The sequence below is a fragment of the Onychostoma macrolepis genome, chromosome 11 (genome assembly GCF_012432095.1).
Source record: "Onychostoma macrolepis isolate SWU-2019 chromosome 11, ASM1243209v1, whole genome shotgun sequence".
Lineage (NCBI taxonomy): Eukaryota > Metazoa > Chordata > Actinopteri > Cypriniformes > Cyprinidae > Onychostoma > Onychostoma macrolepis.
Genome location: NC_081165.1, coordinates 19,897,880 through 19,919,231, shown reverse-complemented (window position 1 = coordinate 19,919,231; position 21,352 = coordinate 19,897,880). Strand labels below are relative to the sequence as shown.

At 37.1% G+C, this 21,352-nt stretch overlaps 1 protein-coding gene across 3 annotated transcripts in view; it reads right to left on the bottom strand.

The window, feature by feature from the left end:
- The window catches only part of srgap2 (SLIT-ROBO Rho GTPase activating protein 2), a 107,879-nt gene that overhangs the window by 18,756 nt on the left and 67,771 nt on the right, over positions 1–21,352 (bottom strand). For all 3 annotated transcript variants that reach the window (XM_058790839.1, XM_058790838.1, XM_058790840.1), the window contains exons 5-11: positions 15,774–15,836; positions 10,265–10,480; positions 8,508–8,636; positions 6,857–7,078; positions 5,249–5,350; positions 4,003–4,200; positions 2,441–2,525 (exon numbers count right to left, since the gene is read on the bottom strand). In XM_058790839.1, coding sequence (XP_058646822.1) covers positions 2,441–2,525; positions 4,003–4,200; positions 5,249–5,350; positions 6,857–7,078; positions 8,508–8,636; positions 10,265–10,480; positions 15,774–15,836 — 1,015 coding nt within the window. The remainder of the gene's footprint in view (positions 1–2,440; positions 2,526–4,002; positions 4,201–5,248; positions 5,351–6,856; positions 7,079–8,507; positions 8,637–10,264; positions 10,481–15,773; positions 15,837–21,352) is intronic.

Sequence of the window (21,352 nt, the reverse complement as noted above, 5' to 3'; positions counted from 1 at the left end):
CTTTTGGGAATAAAACACTCGTCCTGCTTCTTGTCTGTCACGAGGATCTTCCTGTGAGACGTGACCTCATATCCACACATCGCCCTTCAAACACATCCAGCGGTATCACAACGTGCTATTTTCCCCATCACACGCAGTTCAACACAGCAAATGCCAAACGTGCAACAGACTTCAATGAGCTAATCATCTAAACCACTTTGTTTCATTCAATCTGTGCTGGAACATGCTGTCAGTTTACTCAGGAACAGCAGCTGGGGTTGCACACACAGTGCTCAGCACTATTTCACACCAAAGGCTGGATTTACAGAGGCATTTTGACATTAAAATCTGTTTTTGTCATTGGACAAAATAAGAAAGACAGCTTGCAAATAACTGAGGTGTTTCCAATTCGCTCAACAAAATGACATCAATTTGAAATCAATCCAAATCCCAGCAGAAAAATGATCAAGGCGCTCTGAAGAAAATGTAAGTGGTGGTTGTCCATGCAGAACTGGAGTCTATTATCAGTATTGATTAATATTGGATTTTTAATTTAACATGCCTTTCCTGTAATTTTTACATTCAGATTACATTTGCCGCTATCTAACGCTCATTTAAATTTAATCACTAAGAATTACTAATAATGTTATCTTTGGCAAATCTCAAAATAATTATACATTTTTCATACTATACATTGAGCACCAAATCAGCATATTAGAATAACATCTGAAGGATCATGTGACACTGAAGACTGGAGTAATGGAGGAGAAAGTTAACCTCTACAAAATAACTACTTTAGGTCAAAATGAACAGATCATCTCAGCTAGCATGCTTATTTCACTATAGAGTAATCAACACCATTGCTCTCTCCATCACACGCAATTATCACTTCATTATCCTCTGTGCCATCAGTCTAATTCTCTCAATTTCACTTCCTGTTCACTGGCTGCAGTCCGAACTGACTGGCTGACAGTACCGTTCAGTCTGGAAGAATGAACGTGGGAGGTACACATCAGAGTGAAAAACACTTCAGGAAATCCCCGCTGTGCTCTTCTCTTTCTTACACAGACTCATTTTCTCTGTTTTGTAGCATGGTACATGAGTTTTGACCTCCACCATCCAGGACTGCCTATGAGTGAGTGGATAAGATCACGCTAAGGTCCAGAGGACAGCAGTACAGAGTGGCACTGCGCTGTTAAAGCTTCATGCTTTGATGAGACTGATGACATTAGTACCATCCTCAAGCATACACACACACACACACACACACACACACACACAAGGTCAACCCAGCACCCTCTCTGCCTGACACTACAACATCCCACACACGCATATTAACCTAACACTACACATAAAAGAAAAAATATTTTACAGATAAATCATGAAATAATAATTGTATAATTTGATGTATCATTTAGCACAGACTAATGACAAACCACAGGCTAATTTATACAACATTGTTCTGTCTTTATGAGGGAGTCATTTAAATCATTCACTAAAATGATTCGTTCAAAAACACTGATTCATTTGGGAACAAAACACATGACTGTCTTAATGAGGGAGTCATATAAATCATTCACTCAAAACTGATTCGTTCCAAGAAGAAACAAGTGACTAGGTATGTTTACATGTACTATTTTTCATTAATCTGAATGAATCCAATCTAATTTCAGATTTTGAAAGTTTATATGAACCTTAAATTTTGCAATCCGATTCACATATTCGTTTGCATGTGCACTGCACAAAATACAAGTTTTTAAATGAAATTGAGAAAATAGCTTGTTGGGTTCAGGCGTTACGTGTGTATTTCTAAGGAAGCTTGTTTCCGCCACTGAATAAAAAATGTAAAAAGTTAATTGCGAGTTTTTCTCTCTCTGAATTTTTTTCTGAATCTTGCAATTCTGACTTTTTTCTCCGAATTCAGAATTCAAAGTTTGTATCACAGGCAGAATTGTGAGATTAAAAAGTCGCAATTTAATTTATTATTATTATTATTATTCAGTGGCGGAAACAAACAAATTAACAAATTTCATTAAGATCAAGCTCAGCTGGATTGATTTAGGTGTTGACAAAGTCTTTTCAGTCTGATTGAGTCTTGAACCCAATTACTGGATAATCTGGTTGCATGTACAGTAAACATATTGTCTTTATGAATGACACACAATGAATAATTTTCTCAACCAACTCATTCAAAACACTGATTCAGGGAACTGTGTGTTGCTCTGAGAAGCACAAAGGTGGATTCTGCTTTGACTTAGTTTTGAAGTATTTTCACTTGTTAAGCAAAAAATAACTGGTACTATTGTGTCTAAAATATAATTTACTCCAAATTAATGTGTTGCTTATTGAACAAAAGCAATATTATACCCACAATAACTTAATGGCATTAGCTTTTCCATTTAAATGAGCCCAAACTACAGCTCATAAACCCACATGCAGTCACTCGAGAAAGATTACTCACTTTCTCCCAGAGTCTTTTGGATCAGGTCATGTTTAGCCTGTAATTTGGTGATGAGGTTCCTGCCCTCCAGAAACTCCTTCAGTTTCTGAAATAGAGAATATAAAAAGTTTCAACTCCAGCCCAACTGTTAGTTCATCTCAACACTTATGAACAAACACTGCTGAGAAATTTCATTTGAATAGCTATTAAGTGAGCAGTATAATCAATCTTCCTTCCTTTACTCTGCTTTCTGGCAAAGGATCCTTCCTCCACCCCTTTCAATTTGCTGTGTAGTGTTGAGACTATACATCTTGTTGGCGTAAACATTAATTTCATATTCACTGGAGCACAGGGAGGCACTGGATCTATGTGCTCTAATAGCTTATGGCTCTTTGGGGGTGAGAACCCTGACCTGATGGAAACCTGACAGCGGAGAGACGGATAGAGGAGTCAGGAGACGGATGGAGAGAAACCTGAACTGCGGAGGGAATGAGGGAGCTGCGTAGACAGATGCTTACAATTTCATCCATCATATATCACAGCCATACCAGCATTGCAGTCATGCAGACTCAGAAAGGATAGCCAACACATGGAGCCATGCACTAGTGCTTTTGGCAGAAAGAGACGAGCTGAACGTACATAGGGAGTTAAAGAGAAAGAGGAGAGAGGGAGAAACAGGGGAGGAATACATCAGGATATGATCTAATGAAGAGGATGTGATAAAACAGCCTGCATAACATCAAGTGACAAACCTCTGCTTGCTAATCTTGTGCTTCCATTGATCATGTGTGTAATGGAAATTCATGTTCTTACTGCATATAAAAAGAATTACTGAATGAATTTGATTTAACTGCCACATACCAAACACATGTAACAATTATATAAACTGTGTGTGTGTATGTGTATGTATACTATAAAATTGTTGCACAGTATACACACACACACACACACACACACATAGTTGATTGACTAATGCATAAATAAATAATATTATTTTGGAGGGATTTGAACTAGATGTTTGAAACCATCATACAAAAACTACTGATACAGAAAACAATTTATTAAAAAAAAAAAAAAATAAATATAAATATATATATATATACACATATATTTAAATTTTTTTAAATCCTATACTTACTAAGTTTACAACAACATCCCCATGTGACCCCCCTTACAAAGTTGCTGCAAAGTGCTATTAGTGGCTCCCTGGCCATTGCTATACTGCTGCTTCTGTGTTCTGGGTACGTTTGGAGAACAAATTCCTCTGTAATTTATTTGTCGAATTACAATGTAACAGTTTCAGTTGTCTACAAACAAGCACAGATCAATGAACAGCAGTCAACTGCAGCAGTCTCCTATAACTGCAGTCTTTTCATTCAAAGGCTTCTTAAAAGACTGATTTGTATCTGTATCTCAAACACTCAATCTCTTATCTCTCCCTTCATCACCCTTCCTTTCCCATTTCTCTTTCTGTCCTTTCATGCCCCCAGCCACAGATTTCCCACCGTCCAATCCTCCACACCCTTTCTTCAACCTTGTGACCCTGTATAAAACTGATTTCTCTCCTTCTCCATCTCATTTACCGTGAAGTAGAACTGTTCTGTCTCCTGCTGGTTGGCTCGTCTCTTGGCCAGGCTGGGTTTGCTCATGAAAGATTCAGACACAGTGGACTTCACAGACTCCATTGAGTTACTGTGGTGGAAGCAGTCAGTCACATCAAAGTCCTCAATGGTCACCATGTCCTGGATGGTCTGTAGAGTGGCCTCCATAGTCTTCTTTACCTGGAGGAAGAGCATGTACATTTTTGTTGCTACATGTTGGCAATATTACAACGTACAAAGTACACGAGTGAAATGAAGCAACAGCAATTTCTCCTGCTGTAATCACTCGATCAAGATATTTCATTTTACAGATTGGTGCACTGCATTAAATCATTTTCTTGGTTGTTATTTCTGTCTTGTTTTCCATTAAATGCATCCAAACATCCTTAAAAGAAGATAAGGAACAAAATCGCATATGATATTGTATATGAAAATTGCATATTGCATATGATGACTTTTAATGTCTTGAATTAAGTTTGTTTCTCAGACCAATGGCTAATTGATTTTTATATTATTCATGAGAATAACTTCACTGCATTTTGTTAGATTCATATTTTAGAGCAAGAAAAAAGATTAGGCCAACTTAAAATTTTATGTACTTCGAAGAAAATATTTTTAAGGATGTTTAAATATGTTTACTGAAAAACAGGTCAACAACACTGATTAAGTAAATGTGTTTTTTCCATTGTCAGAGAAACTGTCAATATGCAAAGTTTTTGTTTTTAATATTACAAACGTCTGAGTGAAAGATATATTAAACAGAACATGGAGAAAGTTTAATGCTTTATTGAAACACTAACATTAACCCATTAACACTGTTACACCACCTCCGTAGTCCAACCAATTCTATTTAATCCTTTTTCCCCCCACATTTTCTGTTGATGGATTTTAACATAAACGTTTAATGCTAACATTAAACAGAGCTACACTCTTATTGGTAGCTTAACATTTGATCAAATTAGCCATAATACTTGTCATGGGTTCGATTTAGACAAAAGTGTCTGCCACATGTACAAATGTAAATAATTCAACTGAATGGAAATCCGTGGAATTAGGAATGTATGTATAAAGATGACAGCTGAATCAAAAATGCTTTTACTCAATCAATGCTCTGATACGAAAAAGTGCACAAAAAAAGTTTAAAGATTGACAGATGTAATATAAACAAAGAATGAATGTGCACACATTTGTTGTGCACATTGTATTTGTCGGACCATGTGTACGTCACCTCTTCATTCTCTATTTTCAGTGTGGACAGGCGGGACTGCAGCTGCTGGCATCTCTGGATCAGCTCTCCCTGCACGGGCAGCTGGGCACACAAATGTCCCACCTGAGGGAGAAAGACAGAAGTGCTTGAGAACTTCAGCAACAGAATGAAGGAGAATTAAAGCAAGCCCATCTCCAGCAGTGATAAAGCTGATATCCCCATATGCTCTGAAGAAAGGAGTGACCCGAGCAAGCCTCTATCTGCCTCTCGCTCACTTTCTTTCCCACTCTTCTCCCTCTCTTTTTTGCCCATAACAGCTGGGGAACATCTGGCTCACTGTGGTCCACCCTCTCCCTGAGGGCTGAACACACGACAGGGCACACGTGCACTGGGGAAAACCAGCTGCTCTGTTCATCACACATACAAACATCCAGGACCCCTGATGCAAGGTTGGCTAATTACAAAAACATCATCATAAAGTTCAGCACAGCAGAAAACACTGTTGATTGATTTCACAGAAAAAAAAAAAAAAATAGTTCAATTAAAAATGTTAACTTTTAGGTTGCGCTGTAGTGTCTAATTTTTTCAGTGCTAAAATACTTCCTTCTATGCCAGTTTAATATTCACACTGATGCTCCTGAGAATCCAACACAGCAACATCATCATCAGAGTTAGACAATAAGTTTGACTGACCAATGACAGTGCTTAGAAAACCTGTTTGTAAAAATCATTATGTTTGGTTTGGTGACAATAGCGGCACAGGACTGACACGACACGACACGACACGACACGACACAAAACAAAGCAAAACAAAAAGCAAAACAAAAAAACAAAACAAAAAAACTACTACCAATATTTTACTAATAAATAAATAGACAAATAAATAAATAAATAAATAACTGAATTAACTGGCTGTTTGTAGGTGCTGTGGCATTAAGCACTGATACAAGTGGTAGAGAAAGAACACATCTCACCTTAAATAAAATAAAATAAAAAAAATACCAAAACCAGTTGTGATATTTTAAGACACAAAATGTTCTAAGATCTGTCAGATAATACTGACAATTTCTGCATGATTCAATATATAAATTACAGCACCTACAAGGTTAGCAGTCAAATTGCCATATTAATAGTGAATAATATAAAACAAAATAACTAGACAGTCTAAATGACAACCTATAATAATACAGGGCTGAAGCAACTGTGGTCTCTCAGCAGCCATGTTTGTCACTGTGCAACAATCTGATTGAGCAATGCTTCATTCCTCTTGAGGTGTCTGGGTTTGTTTGGACATGCAATGAGAGACAGTCTTGAAAGAGTCACACGTAACAGCAGGACACATAGTCTCAGAGAGACAATGCTGATCATTGTGTAACAGTACCGACTGGTATTTAGCGAATCTAATTTCTTGATATCATCAAGATGTTTGATATTTTGGAGCAAAAGCACTTGGCATCAGTAAAGCTGCACTCAGTTGCCTAAGAATGTCTGTGTGTCATTGTTTACCCACATTGTGAGTCTGCTGTTGGTATATTGCTTGGGGCATGAAAACAATTACCATCACTGCATATTCCATTACTTCATTTCACCACTGTCATGTCATAAGCAATAATAATCACACCGACTGACCATATCACCCATGTGAGACTGGAAGTCGAAGCGCATCGGAGGGCAGAAGACGTTGTTGTAGGTCTCCATGAGCCTTTGCTTGTCTGCGTTGGCCTCCAGGTTCTCTGCAGCGTTCTCAATGGTCTCTAAACCACCGTGCTTGGAAGTCTCAACGTTAAACTCAGCCGAGAGGTAGGTACGCAGTGCACGGTTCAGGCTGGCATGGTAGCCCAGGTCACAGCACTGAGAGAGGGGAAAAAAGGGGGGCATTTGCTTGGTATTTTGAGCTGTGAATGTAAAAGCTGTGAATTGAGAAAGGCATTAAAATCCAGAGTAAAGCACAACACCTCTGAAACTGGAAGTGACTTTCATTCAAAAAGGAACTTAAAGTACTTTTTATTAGTACTAAAAATAAAATAATTAATGATAAAACAATAAAAATAGTCTGCCCAATGCATGGTTAAAACTTCACTTCCATGCTCTGATTGCTTCAAATGAAGACTACTCAAACTAAATCCATCATTCACAGTTCCTCACTCAAAAAGAGGATGTCATGTTGCGTGGCCCCCTGTGTGCTGAAGTTGAGGGTAATACGAGAAGGAGATTTCAGCACTTTGTGGGTGCCTTATAAGGAGTCTGATGTTGATTTGGTGGGACAAGTGGGCCCTCTTGCGGAGCTCACATGGGGGGATGCTACAAGTTTACCTTCAGGGTCACACTTGAAGAAAGGCGGCTGATGAGGCAGCAAACTGTCAGAAGGTATTACTACATTGTGGGACACTGTACATGGGCATATTTAGGGCATTTCACTTAAACGCCCTTTTAGGGCTGCACAGAATACTGAAAATAAAAAATTAAATTAAAAAAAATACAGGGGTACGAAAAAGTTTGCCAGTGCTTACATGACAAGAAGGATAAAAACAAATCAAATGGGCTGTTTAACAAAAGGGATGTAATTTGCACATTCTCAAAGGTGGAATTTAATTACTTAATGATTATATTTTTATGCAAAATGAATGAGAAGACCGTCATATGACAGCTCAGCTCATTAATGAATTATAGAAGAAACGTTTTGTGAGAACTGTTAAAAAGGAACTTCATCAAAATGTTCATCAAAATTAAAATGTTAAGATTAAATCACAAATTATTTACATACTGACAGAACTAATTTCATTTCATCAGCTGTCCTGAGCTTGCAATCTATACTGATACACCTGGCATTGTAAGCTTTATAAACCCTTAGATCAAACTAGTTCAAACCAGTGTTGTTAAACTAAAATGATGAAAAAGATAGTAAAATCATAGATCAAGATAATAAGAACTAAAAATATTACAATTTATACATATACATACATACATACATATATATATATATATATATATATATATATATATATATAAAGTTAGCAAAAAATTAGAAAAGCACTAATAGAAGCTCATTTAAAATATGAATAAAAATATAAATCCATAAATAATACTAAAATAACAGTGGTTCAAACAAGTTAAGCTTGACTGCATTATAACATCAAATATCAAAAGCTTTAAGAAGGAATATATATGATTTAGCTAAAAACAAAACAGTTCTGTAAACATTTCTCTATAACAATACACTAGAAACACATGAAGATTCCTGAACTGGCTCGTTGGAGTGATGAGATAAAGGTAGACTTACATCTATGAGGTCAGACAGATCATGGATGTAGTATTTGAAGACACAGCTATTGGTGGCCTCCAGAGCCAGAAGGTACTCATTCCTGGCCTTGATGGCTTTCAGCTTGTTTTCAGTGTATTTTGCTTGCCGCTAAAAAAAAAAAAAAAAAAAAAAAAAAGGAGGATGAGACAATGGTTGAGAAAAGGAAAGATTTTTTTTTTTTCACCGTTCATAACGAACAAAGGCTTTAAATGTCAGTGTTTACAACTGTCATGCAACAAAGCATCTTAAAGTCAAGCATAAAGTCACAGAAGTATGGGGAAAAATATCTGTTTTAAAATTTGTGCGTAAAAATAAAAGTTTGGAACAGCATGAGGGTAAGTAAATTACGACAGACGTATTTTTTAAGCGAACAAAACCTTTAAAGCTTACGTTAAACATGAGCTCATGATGGATGGCATGCTGTTTAACTTCTACTAGCCCTCCCTGAATAGGCTCACATTAGAGCTGCCACCACAAACTGTACTACATTTCCATCTGTAAATGCTGCTGGGGTGACCACAGGCACTCTCTAGTGGGACACACATAGAGCTGCTGTTGGTCTTGTGGAAACAGAGGTGGCCCTGGAACAACCCAGCGATGATCCCATCAATCATTTCGTAAACTGGTGGTACTGGACAGAGACGGTAACCAGAGGACTCCAGAAGAACAAAGACATGGATTGACAACAATATCTGGCCCAGACATGCTAATGCCTGCCCCCTGCCCCCATTTCATCTCATTACATCATCAAATGACATTCTACAACACAGTGTATACAGTCATGGAGGAGCCATTCACTTGATGAATTAAGCTGCCGTTTAGTGTTTAGGATTACCATATCGAATTGGAAATTTCAAGAATTTTGCAGCTTGGAATCTCAGAAATACAAGAGTGTATAATTAAACTTTGTTTCACCCTAAGAGTTTATTTTGTGATAATGACCAGCTGATTGTACTTTACGCTGTGTTACATTGCTATTTACAAATTAAATATGTAAAATGACAAGAAAAGACCATTGTTGGTCACCAGTCGTGACTTCTCGCACTCACTTTCTCTCACTCACAAATGTATATAAATACAGTTTATAATATATTCAATTTACTATATTTTTAATGTATTATATTATTAATTGAATTGAATTGAATTGAATTGAATGAAAAGCCCACTGTTGGTCACTTACAGTATTGTATTTTCATTTATTAATAAGGAATATGGAAGCACCATTGCTGGTCACCTCTTTTACTTTATTTTATTTTGTCACCAGTTTAAATTTATTTTCATTTTTTATGAATGCAGAATGGCGTGACCAATGAGAATCAAGTATTTCACAGCGTCGTGTGATAAGCATAGTATTATTTAGGCATGATAAGCATGGATTCTCTATCTGACGCATGTTATAAATTGAATAAACCACCGTCAACAGGTCATTAAAGCTGTCGAGGATCAGGTTTAGGACCCTCAACACCATCTGGCAGTGACGGCATCCTCTGTATCTCTCACCAGCTCATTGCTCCCTGTGCTCTGCATCTTTCAGCCTCTCTCTCTCTCAACTCCCACTCTATCACCTTTCCCATTTCGCTGAAATTTCTCTCCATCTGTTCATTCTTCTCCTGCCCACGTTCACCTTTCCTCCACATTTTCTGTTTAAACTGTCCAAGAAACTCTGATTTCTCCTTCCATTAACTCTTTTCTCACCCCATCCCTTCTCATTTGAACCCTCTGATCTCTCTGCTCACCTTCTCTTTCATCTTCTCGATCTTCTTGACGGAACTGCGGCGCACATGTTTCTCCTCGATCTTGATGTTTGTGAGAGAGTCCGGCGAGCGCGGGGTCTGCCTGTCCTCGTGTCGGACACTGCGGCTCATCTGTTTCTCCTCCTGCTTCTCTGCCTCCTTCAGCTTGCTTTCAGCATTGATACTGTCCATGTTGTACATGTGATAGGTCTTCATAACCTGTGCAGTAAAGAAAAGGAAGTTAAATGTGCATGAAATCGTAGATTAGGCCGAGAAAATGCATCTTCTCCAGTGATGTGACTTTATTCATCAGAATTGCAAGGAAAAATATCTTAATTGTGAGATATAAACTTGGAATTGCATAACAAAAGTATGAATAATAAGATAAAAAAAATTGTAATTACCTTTTTTTTTTAATCAAGCTTTCAATCAAGCTTCCATATAAACGACAGTGCAAACAATTAAGCATAATTAACTATCAATAATTTTCAGCATGACTGATTTTGGTGTATGTGTCGTGGGGTTTCTTCTTTTTTTTTTTTTTTTAAATAAGAAACCTTACATGTGGTCATGCTCATGAATGCAGTTTGAAATGAAACATTACAATCAAGAACCGGGCTGAAAGAGGAGAACACCTGAACTGATGACCTATTAGCCTCAACAAGCACTGCACAAACTTATTCACATAACAACCAACTCAAAAAACAGCCCTGAAATCATTCACACAAATGTTTTATACTCACAGTCAGGCTTGCAGAAACCTTTTAGCTCAATGTGTTTGTATAGGCAAAGAGGCAAAGGGACAATGACTTTCCATCACAAGGACTAAAAGTAAATTACATAAGCAATAAAGGCTAATAAATTGGGCTAGATTATTTCTTGTACCGCATCAGTAAATTACAGAGGAAGAAAACGCACAGCACAGATTTATTACTTTGGGTGGACTGGAAACAGAAGTCATATACTGTAAATAGCATACTCTATCATACACTGTAAAAATTAAGTTCTCTTTCTTTTGAAATAAAAAAGTTTGATGAAAACATCCTGAACGCTTCCAGAAAACAAAACTTCCTTCTAAAATGGCCAATCATGTAAATGTAGATGCAAAAACACCTCATTTCGATGTTTCTTACAATAGCTCATTGAATACACTAACATAATTTCACAACAAAAACCTATTCTGTGTTGAATTTTTAAACACCAGAAAAAGTAGTAAGAGTAAAATGTGGGAAAGTTGAGAAACATAATGGGTTATATAAATACTAAAATAGATTAAATAAATAAGAAGCTGTTATTCATTACTATGCCATAAAATAAAATTACAATCACAAGGAACATCTAAAATTTGATGACCCCTATAAAGAGCAGTTTATGTCTAAGTCCAATGAGAGACTATGGTGAAAGATCTGTAACTGTCATCTGTGACTGTTGCCAGTGAATGGAAGACACCACCAAGCTTGATAGTTAGTATTCAGCAGATGCTAAATTTGGGAATGGGATTGAAGGGAGGATCTCATTCCAAACTTCTGCTCCTTTGAGAGGTATGTCACACAGAGTGACGCCATTCTTGTGCTTGCAATCAAACACACTGCCAAGAGATGATACCAAGGCTTCGCTCGCTGTATGTGAGAGAGAGAAAGTTAATGGACTCCACTTACACTGGCTTTCATGAGGGTGTCAGCCTCCATGATGGGCATAATAAATTTAATAAGCTCTTTGCAATGTCATCATTAATAGGAAACACTTACAGGAGGAATTTGGCAAACATAAATGTGGGCGGCTCTCAATGGCCTTTTCTTGCTCTTGTAAAGTGCAAAGAAGCATCAGGCTCTTTTCCAGTTTATATAAAGAAAAAGTTCACCAAAAATGTATCACAGAAGAAAGGCTTGGATCGACTCGAGGGTGAGTAAATGATGACAGAATATTTATTTTTGAGTGAACTACTGAACAAGCCACCACTGAGCTTATAAAAAAAAGAACGCTAAAGATTGTGAAGAGGAAACTAAGTTCATCACGTTTTTCACCATTTTCAACCCTATGGGGTTCCTCTCAGATCCAAAAGGCTGAGATAATCATCATCAGCTTTTCCATTCATTCTTTCCTTTCTTCATATAAAGCACAGATGTCACTAAAAATGGTGCCAGGTTTATTTTCATCATCCTTAACTCTTTAATTAAAGGATCTGCTAACTTTTTATGGGTATTGAAATGGGTTACAGTCATTTCCCAGGAGAACATGTGTGGATGTGTACGGGGGGGAATCTAGTCGCCATTCAAAGAAAGCCAATATCACGGGTCCTCCCTCCTACCACATTTGAGCCCTGAACACCCCACCCTGAAAACCCCAAACTATTCCTTCCTCCCCCACAAAAATGAGGAATACAAAAATATGTGGCCAAACACAAAGGGCATTTCTAATTGAATTTCTTCTCCCAGTAAGAATAAAAGCTTGAAATTATTGGGATTATATAGCTGTGGCACTAGGCATGTACACATGGAAGCCTCATTCAATACTGTGCTGTGTATCAGAAAGCAGTACCCCCCCATACAGCAGGATAATAACATGACTTACAATCCACTGAATCATCCCTGAATTTTCCGTGCACCACTGCTAATTTCGGCACTGCCAGGGAACATGGGTCTCTGCGGTGGTATGGATACTGCAACGCTAAGTCTATAAAACAGTAATCATACTGCCACTGAGGGTTAAAACTGAGGTTAACTGCCATTAAAGTTTTTGGGTTTTTGTGCTAAAATGTAAACACTGAAGGAGTTCCCTATAAGCCACTTCTCCACTACTTTTAATAAAGCATAAAAGGCAAAAAATCTCATGTTGTTATAGTGACAGAGTTAGATGTTATGTAAATCATCACTTAAAATGAACAGTGTCAAAATGAGATAGCATTAAACACATTACTGTCTGTATTCATCTAGTTCAACCATTCAACCCTGTTACCAATCTTATTGTAAGAAAAAAATTATCAAGCAAATTTATGGAATTAATTCATTTTACATTTGGTCTATCTGATTTCAACAATATAATATAATATAATAATATAATATAATATAATATAATATAATATAATATAATATAATATAATATAATATAATATAATATAATATAATATAATATAATATAATATAATATATATATTTTAATTAGCTTGTCTAGGTAAGCAATCAACAATCATCTCCATTTATTGTTAACTATTATTAGATAGTTAGATATTGACTAAACTAACAGTTTCGTTAACAGATGAAGTAAAATAAAAAATTCATATTATATGAAAAAAAAAAAAAAGTCCCCCTGAAGTCAAATTTATCCCTTAAAACTCATCTTTGATCATCAAAATGACATTTTTAAATGTTTTTTCTTGTGAAAATAATTTTCTTATACCTTAAAATAGTTTGAATGTAAAGCCCCGTTCACACCAAGAACGATAACCATAAAGATAATGACATTAGCATTCACACCAGCGAACGATATCATCTGTTTATTCTAAGCGCACATGCGTCTGCCGCTTTAAATTCTTGAGCTCCTTATAGCAGGATGGATTCTGATTGGATATCAATGTTTGTATCGTTCATCAGCTGGAAAACAATCGTTCTGAAAGTGATTCCAAAGTGATATTGTTTCTCTGTGCCTTTATCTTTATAGTTGTGGTGTGGACTCTGCTATTCTTTAATATTGAGAACGATTTTTAGAACTATATCTTTATCGGTATCTTTATAGTTATCGTGCTTGGTGTGAACGGGCCTTAACTCTACACCTCTGTCTCATTTACTATCCGCGGATCTATGAATACGCAAATTAGCCCCGCCTCCACTCAGTCACACCAGCCAGGGCCTCCTGATCCATGGACAATGACTGATAAAACTATGTTTTTACTAACGGACAACTACAGTGGATACTGTAACAGTCATTAAAGTTATTTACTTGACGATGTTGTGTCCTCAAAATGCTTTGAAGACTCAAATGCAGCCAAGTTTGAGATTCTTAATTCGTGCCCGCGAGCAATGCGTGTGAAGTGCAGACGCCAATGCGGGAGAGTCCGGGATACTTTTACACTGTTCCCGTGGGTTATCATTCAAGTTAGCGGTTTTAAATTCACGTTAAACCATGGCTTCATGGGATTTTGCTCTATTTTATTTTTGGTTTTGTGCTGGTAATCCTATTGGTATATTTTGCATGCGATCTCTATGTGCACATCTCTATGTGCATCTGTTTGTATAAATATGCTGATGATAGGAATCTATCCCTTGACGAGATTGGTTATTGAATTTTGTGATGTAGCAAACCGATGGCTGTTTCAAATGGCATTTCTGGGACAGCCTAGACAAATAAACAACATTAAAAAAATGATTTTCACTACAGCGGGACTTTTAAAAAAACTTCTAAAATTACTGACACTACATCTGAAATAAAATGAATGAAGCTAAATAGAAATATGTATTAAACAAAAATAACAAAAATAAAATAAAATTACAAAAGCACCTAACAAAACCACTAAAACTTAAATTAATAATTTAAAAGCTTATTCAAAATATTAATAAACACTATAGTAGTATATAAGTAACACTGCATTTAACGATAATTTATTGACAAATTAAAAAGTCTTTGTTTTCATAAAGATTTTCAGGTTCTAATTCGTACCCTGTTCATGAAAAGTGTCCTGACCTCATTCGTGGAAATGTAGCTTGTTCATATTGTCCATTTCAAAAATAGCATATTCTGTGGCAAATAATTAGGACAGAATATAAAAAGCGATTGATGCTTGAGGAAGACTATAAAACAGTCTTAAGTTATACTTAATTCTGCACTTCCGACCCACAACTGTTGCTGTTCATTACTATCCTGAAGGCATCGTCACCATTTGGAGAGCTCTTATACTCCATAGTGTTCCTCTGTGCCACTGCAAAAGCAATAGATCTGCTTTAGAGTCTGAGGTAGGCTACAAGCAGTCAGTCTGCATGCCAGCAGGTTAGATTCATTGCTGACTGACGACTATAATTACCATCATTCGCTACTTGTTCAGACCCCCTGTCTTACTATGGAATTACAAGGAATGCCTGGTAAGACATTGTTTTGTTCACATACACACAAACCCATTTCAAGGCACATAAACATTAAACGGTTCCTTCTAGGCCATTTGGAAACTACGATTCGCACACACCCTGTAACACAACCACACACAGGGGGGCACAGTGACTAAAAGCTCTCAAAATATTTTTAACAAGAAGAAAATGTAACTATAGCCAACCCCACCTCAAAAATACTGATTGGACTACAACCACAAGAGACCAAAATAACCACTCGACTGAAGCAGAGACTCAATGCCTCATCACTGCAGAAGGCTGACGCAGAGGAACCAAAGATATTAAGAGAAAGAAACTAAGGATTCATGCACTCCTTTTGAAAATTGAAAGTGACACAATCAGATAATGAAACTGATAGCCTCAGGTTTAGTGCTGAAAACAAAGTTATGCTCGACTATGCTGTGTTTGAAACTTACCGTGTACAACTCGTTGAGGACCTTCATCAAATCCTCCTGCAGCTGGAGGCCCACTTCTTTACTCTGTAAGAAAAAAAAAAACATTAGTATAAAGACAATAATGATGTAGATCATGATGAACAGTAGTTTCCTGTTCTCAATTACAACTGATAATCCGTTTTGGCTGTGAGCCCTGAAGCTGTCACTGTTAGACTGATGAGATGTTTTCTGCCCTTTCAGTAATGGAGGTCATCACCAGCTAACTCAAACAAATCTAGTTCAATACAGTCTCACCCAAACAGTCACATTATACTGGAACACTGTACACTGGACCGGATTAACCATTCAGGCAATTGGGTACGTTAAAAACGGGGCCGTACAAAGAGTTTTCAAATGGTGCACAATGGCCAAAGCCTCTTTTTCTGCTTATATATTCTGTTTCAGTTGTAACAACGTCACATTATGGAAATAAAATGGGTTGAAACGCCAATTTATTTATGACTTTAAAGGAAAAGTTCTACCCAAAAACTTTTGAGAGAACTATCCCTTTAAGCCACAAGCACTGCTACTTTCAGTTACAGCAGTTCCGCTTGTGCACTTGTCTAAAAGGTATACTTCTGTTTGAGCCGTTATCAAAACTGAAGTGTACAGACAATGCAAAAGTATTGAATTTCAGTTTTCAATCAATTACAACGAATGTCAAAAAGTGTGCAGCTGAACGGAAACTGGAAAGCATTACTTGTGATTTTGATAAGACTTCCTCTTAGAGACTGTGGAATAAAAAGGTCTGGTAAACTCTGGGTGAAATAGAAATGGTGGTTTGCTGTTCTGGTGGATGCTGGAGCTTGTAAGAGGAAGTTCGAGAACGAAGGCACAGCATGACATGAAAATGAAGTGCTTGTGAATTCAAGTCCAAACTTCAATCGCTGTTGGCTGATAACTTGGGAGCCAGCCAAGAAGATGTCTAGCATTCACTAAGGGCTTTGACTCAGTCACTCCTTCCCTATTCCCCACATTGACATTTTTGTGGGTTTTCCTGTTTCTGAAGCTCTGAACGAAGCTTTTATGGTTGTTTTTGGACAGATGTCAATTAGCTCTCTGAGTTCTTGATGATGAGAAGTGATTGAAATGATGGAAGAGAAAAGAAATATGAAGCTGAAAGGAGATGAAGTGTGTGTGCATGGGCGTAAAAGACAGAAGGGAAGTTAAGGGTGAAAGAGAGAAATAGAGAGAGTGTTCACAAACAGTCAATCTGTCAATCTTCACAAACAGTGATTGTCAAGTCAAACAGTTCCCTTCATGGTCCAACCAGGATGGAAAGACTGGAGATCATTTTAACCCTTTGAAAGCGGAGATGGATGACTAGGCTGTGGGGAGGCGTCCCATAGGAGATCCCCTTCGGGAAGTCAATGGAGCTCTGATGGGATTTATTTGGAGGCAGTGGACTGAGTAATATGTGAGAATGCACAAGAACACCCAGATTTAGAGCAGAGGATGAACTGCCCGTCTGGTGATGCTCACCTCACCTCTCTAAACATGTCTGAGGAATTTTGTTAAGCTGATTGAGCTCATAACTTGGCACTAAAATACAGCAAAAAAGACAAAAGTTCAAGACAAATGTTAAAGACAAATAAAACAATGCCAAGACAAGATGCCTTTCTATTGCATTCTCTTCACTGGCTGCAGTCAAAAACAAATATATCTGTGTACATTAACAAACAAAAGAATCTTAGAATCTATCGATTTAATTAAATATATTTCATACAAATAAAACAACAATCTAGTTGTTATTTATATTTAATTATTTTCATTTTTATTTATAATGATGTAAAACGTTTATGCATACAATTCTTTAAAATATTAAAATGTATTTAAAATATAAATATAAATAACACTGCTGTACAATGTTGAAGTTCCATCCACTTGACTGAAGGCCAAATTACTATAATGAGCCTTTATTTTTTAGTTACATTTATGGGCTTTTTGTGCCTTTATTTTAAGAGGACCTAGAAGCGGGAATCGAATTTGGCGCACTACACACGAGGTTATCGGCGCCGACATAATGAGCCTTTATTGTATTAAGGTGTAAAAAATGCCATCAAAAACACTTTTTATTTAATTAAGGCATAAAATGAAAGCAAATTATATATCTGGTTTATTTTTGGCATGTGCATGGTGGCCTTGCAGTAGGGCACATTTTGTGTAAAAGTGTAGAATCATTTCCAAATATTGAAGTGCATTAGTACTAGAAAGTTAATCTATTTGTCAGTGGAGACTGAAGAAAGAGGAAGGGAAAAACAACTTTTGTTAATCTTTTCTTAATTTAAATCACAAACACACATAATTAGCAACCATAATCTCATGAGACATATGAGCCCTTGTTCCAGGGATTCATAAACCCCAAAACAACCACTCAAGCTATAAACGGCTGGTGCAATAACATCATTGGAAGCCACCTCAGACCAGTAGATTTCTCCAGTGGAAAGGGCTAAAAAAAGCTCCAAACAAACATCCAAATACTTTATTTATGAGAATGTTGTCCCATTACATTTTCCTGTCATGTGTGAGCGTTAAACTGAAGGTGTGGGAGATAGTTCAGAAGCATATGGTCTCCCCAGCTGACGTCTGTAAGTTCATTTGTGCTTCCAGACCTGCTGGGGGAGACACGTGTAGTGGGCTCTGTCTCCAGTCTGCCCTGCTGGTTTCCCTAATTCAGACCAGTTCAATAAGGAACATTTGATGGATTTATTCAGCGTGCTCTTTCTATTAGGATTGTTAGGTCTAAGCTACTTCTTTCCACTTTTCCTTCCTCTCTCTTGCTCCGCCTCTCACAGACACACATAACACTTCCCCTCCAAGCAGCATTACATTCCGGCGGTGAAATGGACCTTCAGGAGTGCGGTCGGAGCAGGCAGAGCTGCCTTCCTCCATCTGCTCAGAGACATACCCCAAAGACAACACAAAAGAGCCCAAAAATTGGAGTAAACTATTGATTTTCCATGAAGGCCACTATAAATCTATTGGACAACAGGGGAGAGGCACTGGAATGGGAGGACATGGATTTATGAGCCGTAATGGTGAGATGCACTTGTTAAATGAAAAAGATCACACGTTTTGTCTGTGAGCTTGGCAGGAGATTGGTTTTGGTTCTGCACAAATCTGTCAAAGAAGCATCACTTTGGGGTGTGTGTGAGGGGATTGGTTTACTGGCACCCAACATCAGTCACATGTCAAAGGATTGTTGTTATCTGTGAGGATTGTTCTTGCGCCTCTGCTATTAATTCCCCCAATAAACAAGAGCATGTGATTAAATTGGATGAAAATCCTTCGCCTTGATGTAAAAAACATTGTGCTTGTACTCCGAGTTTGTACTCGGAGTGACTGGAGCTACTTCAGCAGAGAAATGCTTGAAGTCCATAACATGAATAATGCTTGTTGGTTGGAGTCCAAAGCACAGCCAATATTCCACAGTCTACACTCTAAAAAAATCCTGGGTTATTTTTTTTTTAACCCAAATGCTGTGTTGAGCCTTTTGGGGTTATTTTTTTCCAGTGTTTGGGTAGGTTTTGTGTAACCCAGCCCCTGGGTCAAATGTAACAACCCAACGTTTGGGTAGTTTTTTTTTTAGTGTTACCCAGCTCCTTGGTTAGACACAACAACCCAATGTTTGGGTAGTTTTTGTTTTACTAAGATCCTGGGTCAGACGTAACCCAGCGGTTGAGTTATCGCGGGGATTTTGCATCGTCTTCTGGAGAGAGCAGTTCTAAGCGCCATTGAATTGATGCATTTCTTCGGTAAATACAGGTTTGTGTACATTTTATTTTATATATAAAATCGTTACTGTGCTGTATATCGTTCAATTTCATGCAGAGCAACATACAGGCACGTGGTGTGAATCACCTAAATGTCGGTCTTATCGCGTGATGGAAAAGCCTGATACTCTGCATAAAATAAACGATTTTTATTCATAAAGATACAGAATACAAATACTTTGGATGTTAAAATATTTCCTCAGAGCTGTTTACTGGTTGTTTTTGGGCTGGTTATGAAGGCAGTCGTAGTATATTTCGGCTATGAGTGAAACGCAGGGCGGTGGTCTCAGCCGTGAGGAGTTCCCCACCGAACACAACTCCAGCTCGGGCACGCAAGCCAGCGCCGTTATGGTGGAAACGGAATAACAGAGACTGGACGATTACACGTGAATTACTTCTGTTTAATGTTTAATTTTTACTTTGAATGTTTGTTAAACGAGTTCAAATAGGCAATATGTATATATAAAACGATTAACAATGCTGTAAATGATAAATAAAGGAAAATAAAGGAAGTTATCATGCAAACCAGTGGTTGTGTGGAGTATTTTACAAAAGTTTAGAGGATTTAAGTTAATCTGTAAACAGTATTTCATGTATAAAGAAAAAATAAACTATATTACAATAAAAATAAATCAAATCATTATGATGGGTTAAATAACCCAATTTGCTGGGTAAAATTTACCCCAAATGTGTTCTGTCCTATATTTACCCAGCCCTTGGGTTAAAAACAACCCAAATTGGGTTGTTTTTAACCCAGTGGTTTTTTTTTAGACTGTATTGTCTTTTCCTAGTAAAGATAAATATTTTAAAATACTTTTAAAATAGATGGCATAAAATACTTTTTAAAATAGATGATAGCATAAAATACTTTTTAAAATATTCAAATAGAAAACAGTCATTTTTAATTGTAATAATATTTTTTAATATTCCTGTATTTTTTTTCAAGATACTTTGTTCCAAAAACATTGTGTCTCTCTACTATTTGCTGCCACATTAGATAAAGTAGAAAACTGCTTTACAATCTTTTATTCTTGCTCATGAAAATATGTTTAAATGTAAATTAATTAATTACATTCATATCACATTACATTCATATTCATATCACATTATATTAGAAGCTAAAAGTGGTCAAATTAAATTGCGCTATGTTTCTCATCATGCACTGATTAAGGGGAACAGGATTCATCCAAAATGTCACTGCCAAAACTTCTCTTTCTCCACTTTTAAGTGTGTTTTCCTTTATTGTGTGTCTACGCTTATGGTTCAATAAAGTCGTAAACCTCCTCCAGACAGGGCTCTCTTGACTGTATTTGCATTTAGAGTGCAGAATTTCTCCAGCATGTCGTAGCACTTTTAAGACAGGTGGGCGGTGTGCGGCACTGAGACGTGGGGTAAGACCAATTGCACAGACTTCAGCGACTCCTAGGAAGCCTCTAGAGAGAGGCCGGCGGGGAGTGCTCAATTAAAGGACTGTTATTCCTGCAGCACAGAGGGCCGGTAAGCTAAACTATAGAAGAGAGAGAGACAGAAAGAGTTGAGGAGAATGTTGATAGGAAGGCTCATCTCTCTCTCATGGGAACCAAGGAACAGACAGAGAGACAGCGGGAGAGAAAGAAGTGCTGATTGGGGTCTGAGAGACTTTTGCCGCTAGATATGCAGAGAAAAAAAAAAAAGAAAAAAAAAAGAAAAGAAAAAGCGATTTAAGATTGAGGCAAGTCCTTTCTCCCTCTTGATTTGGAATTTTTAGAAAAGTTTAGTAGACAAAATTGCAATAAACTTTAAATTATG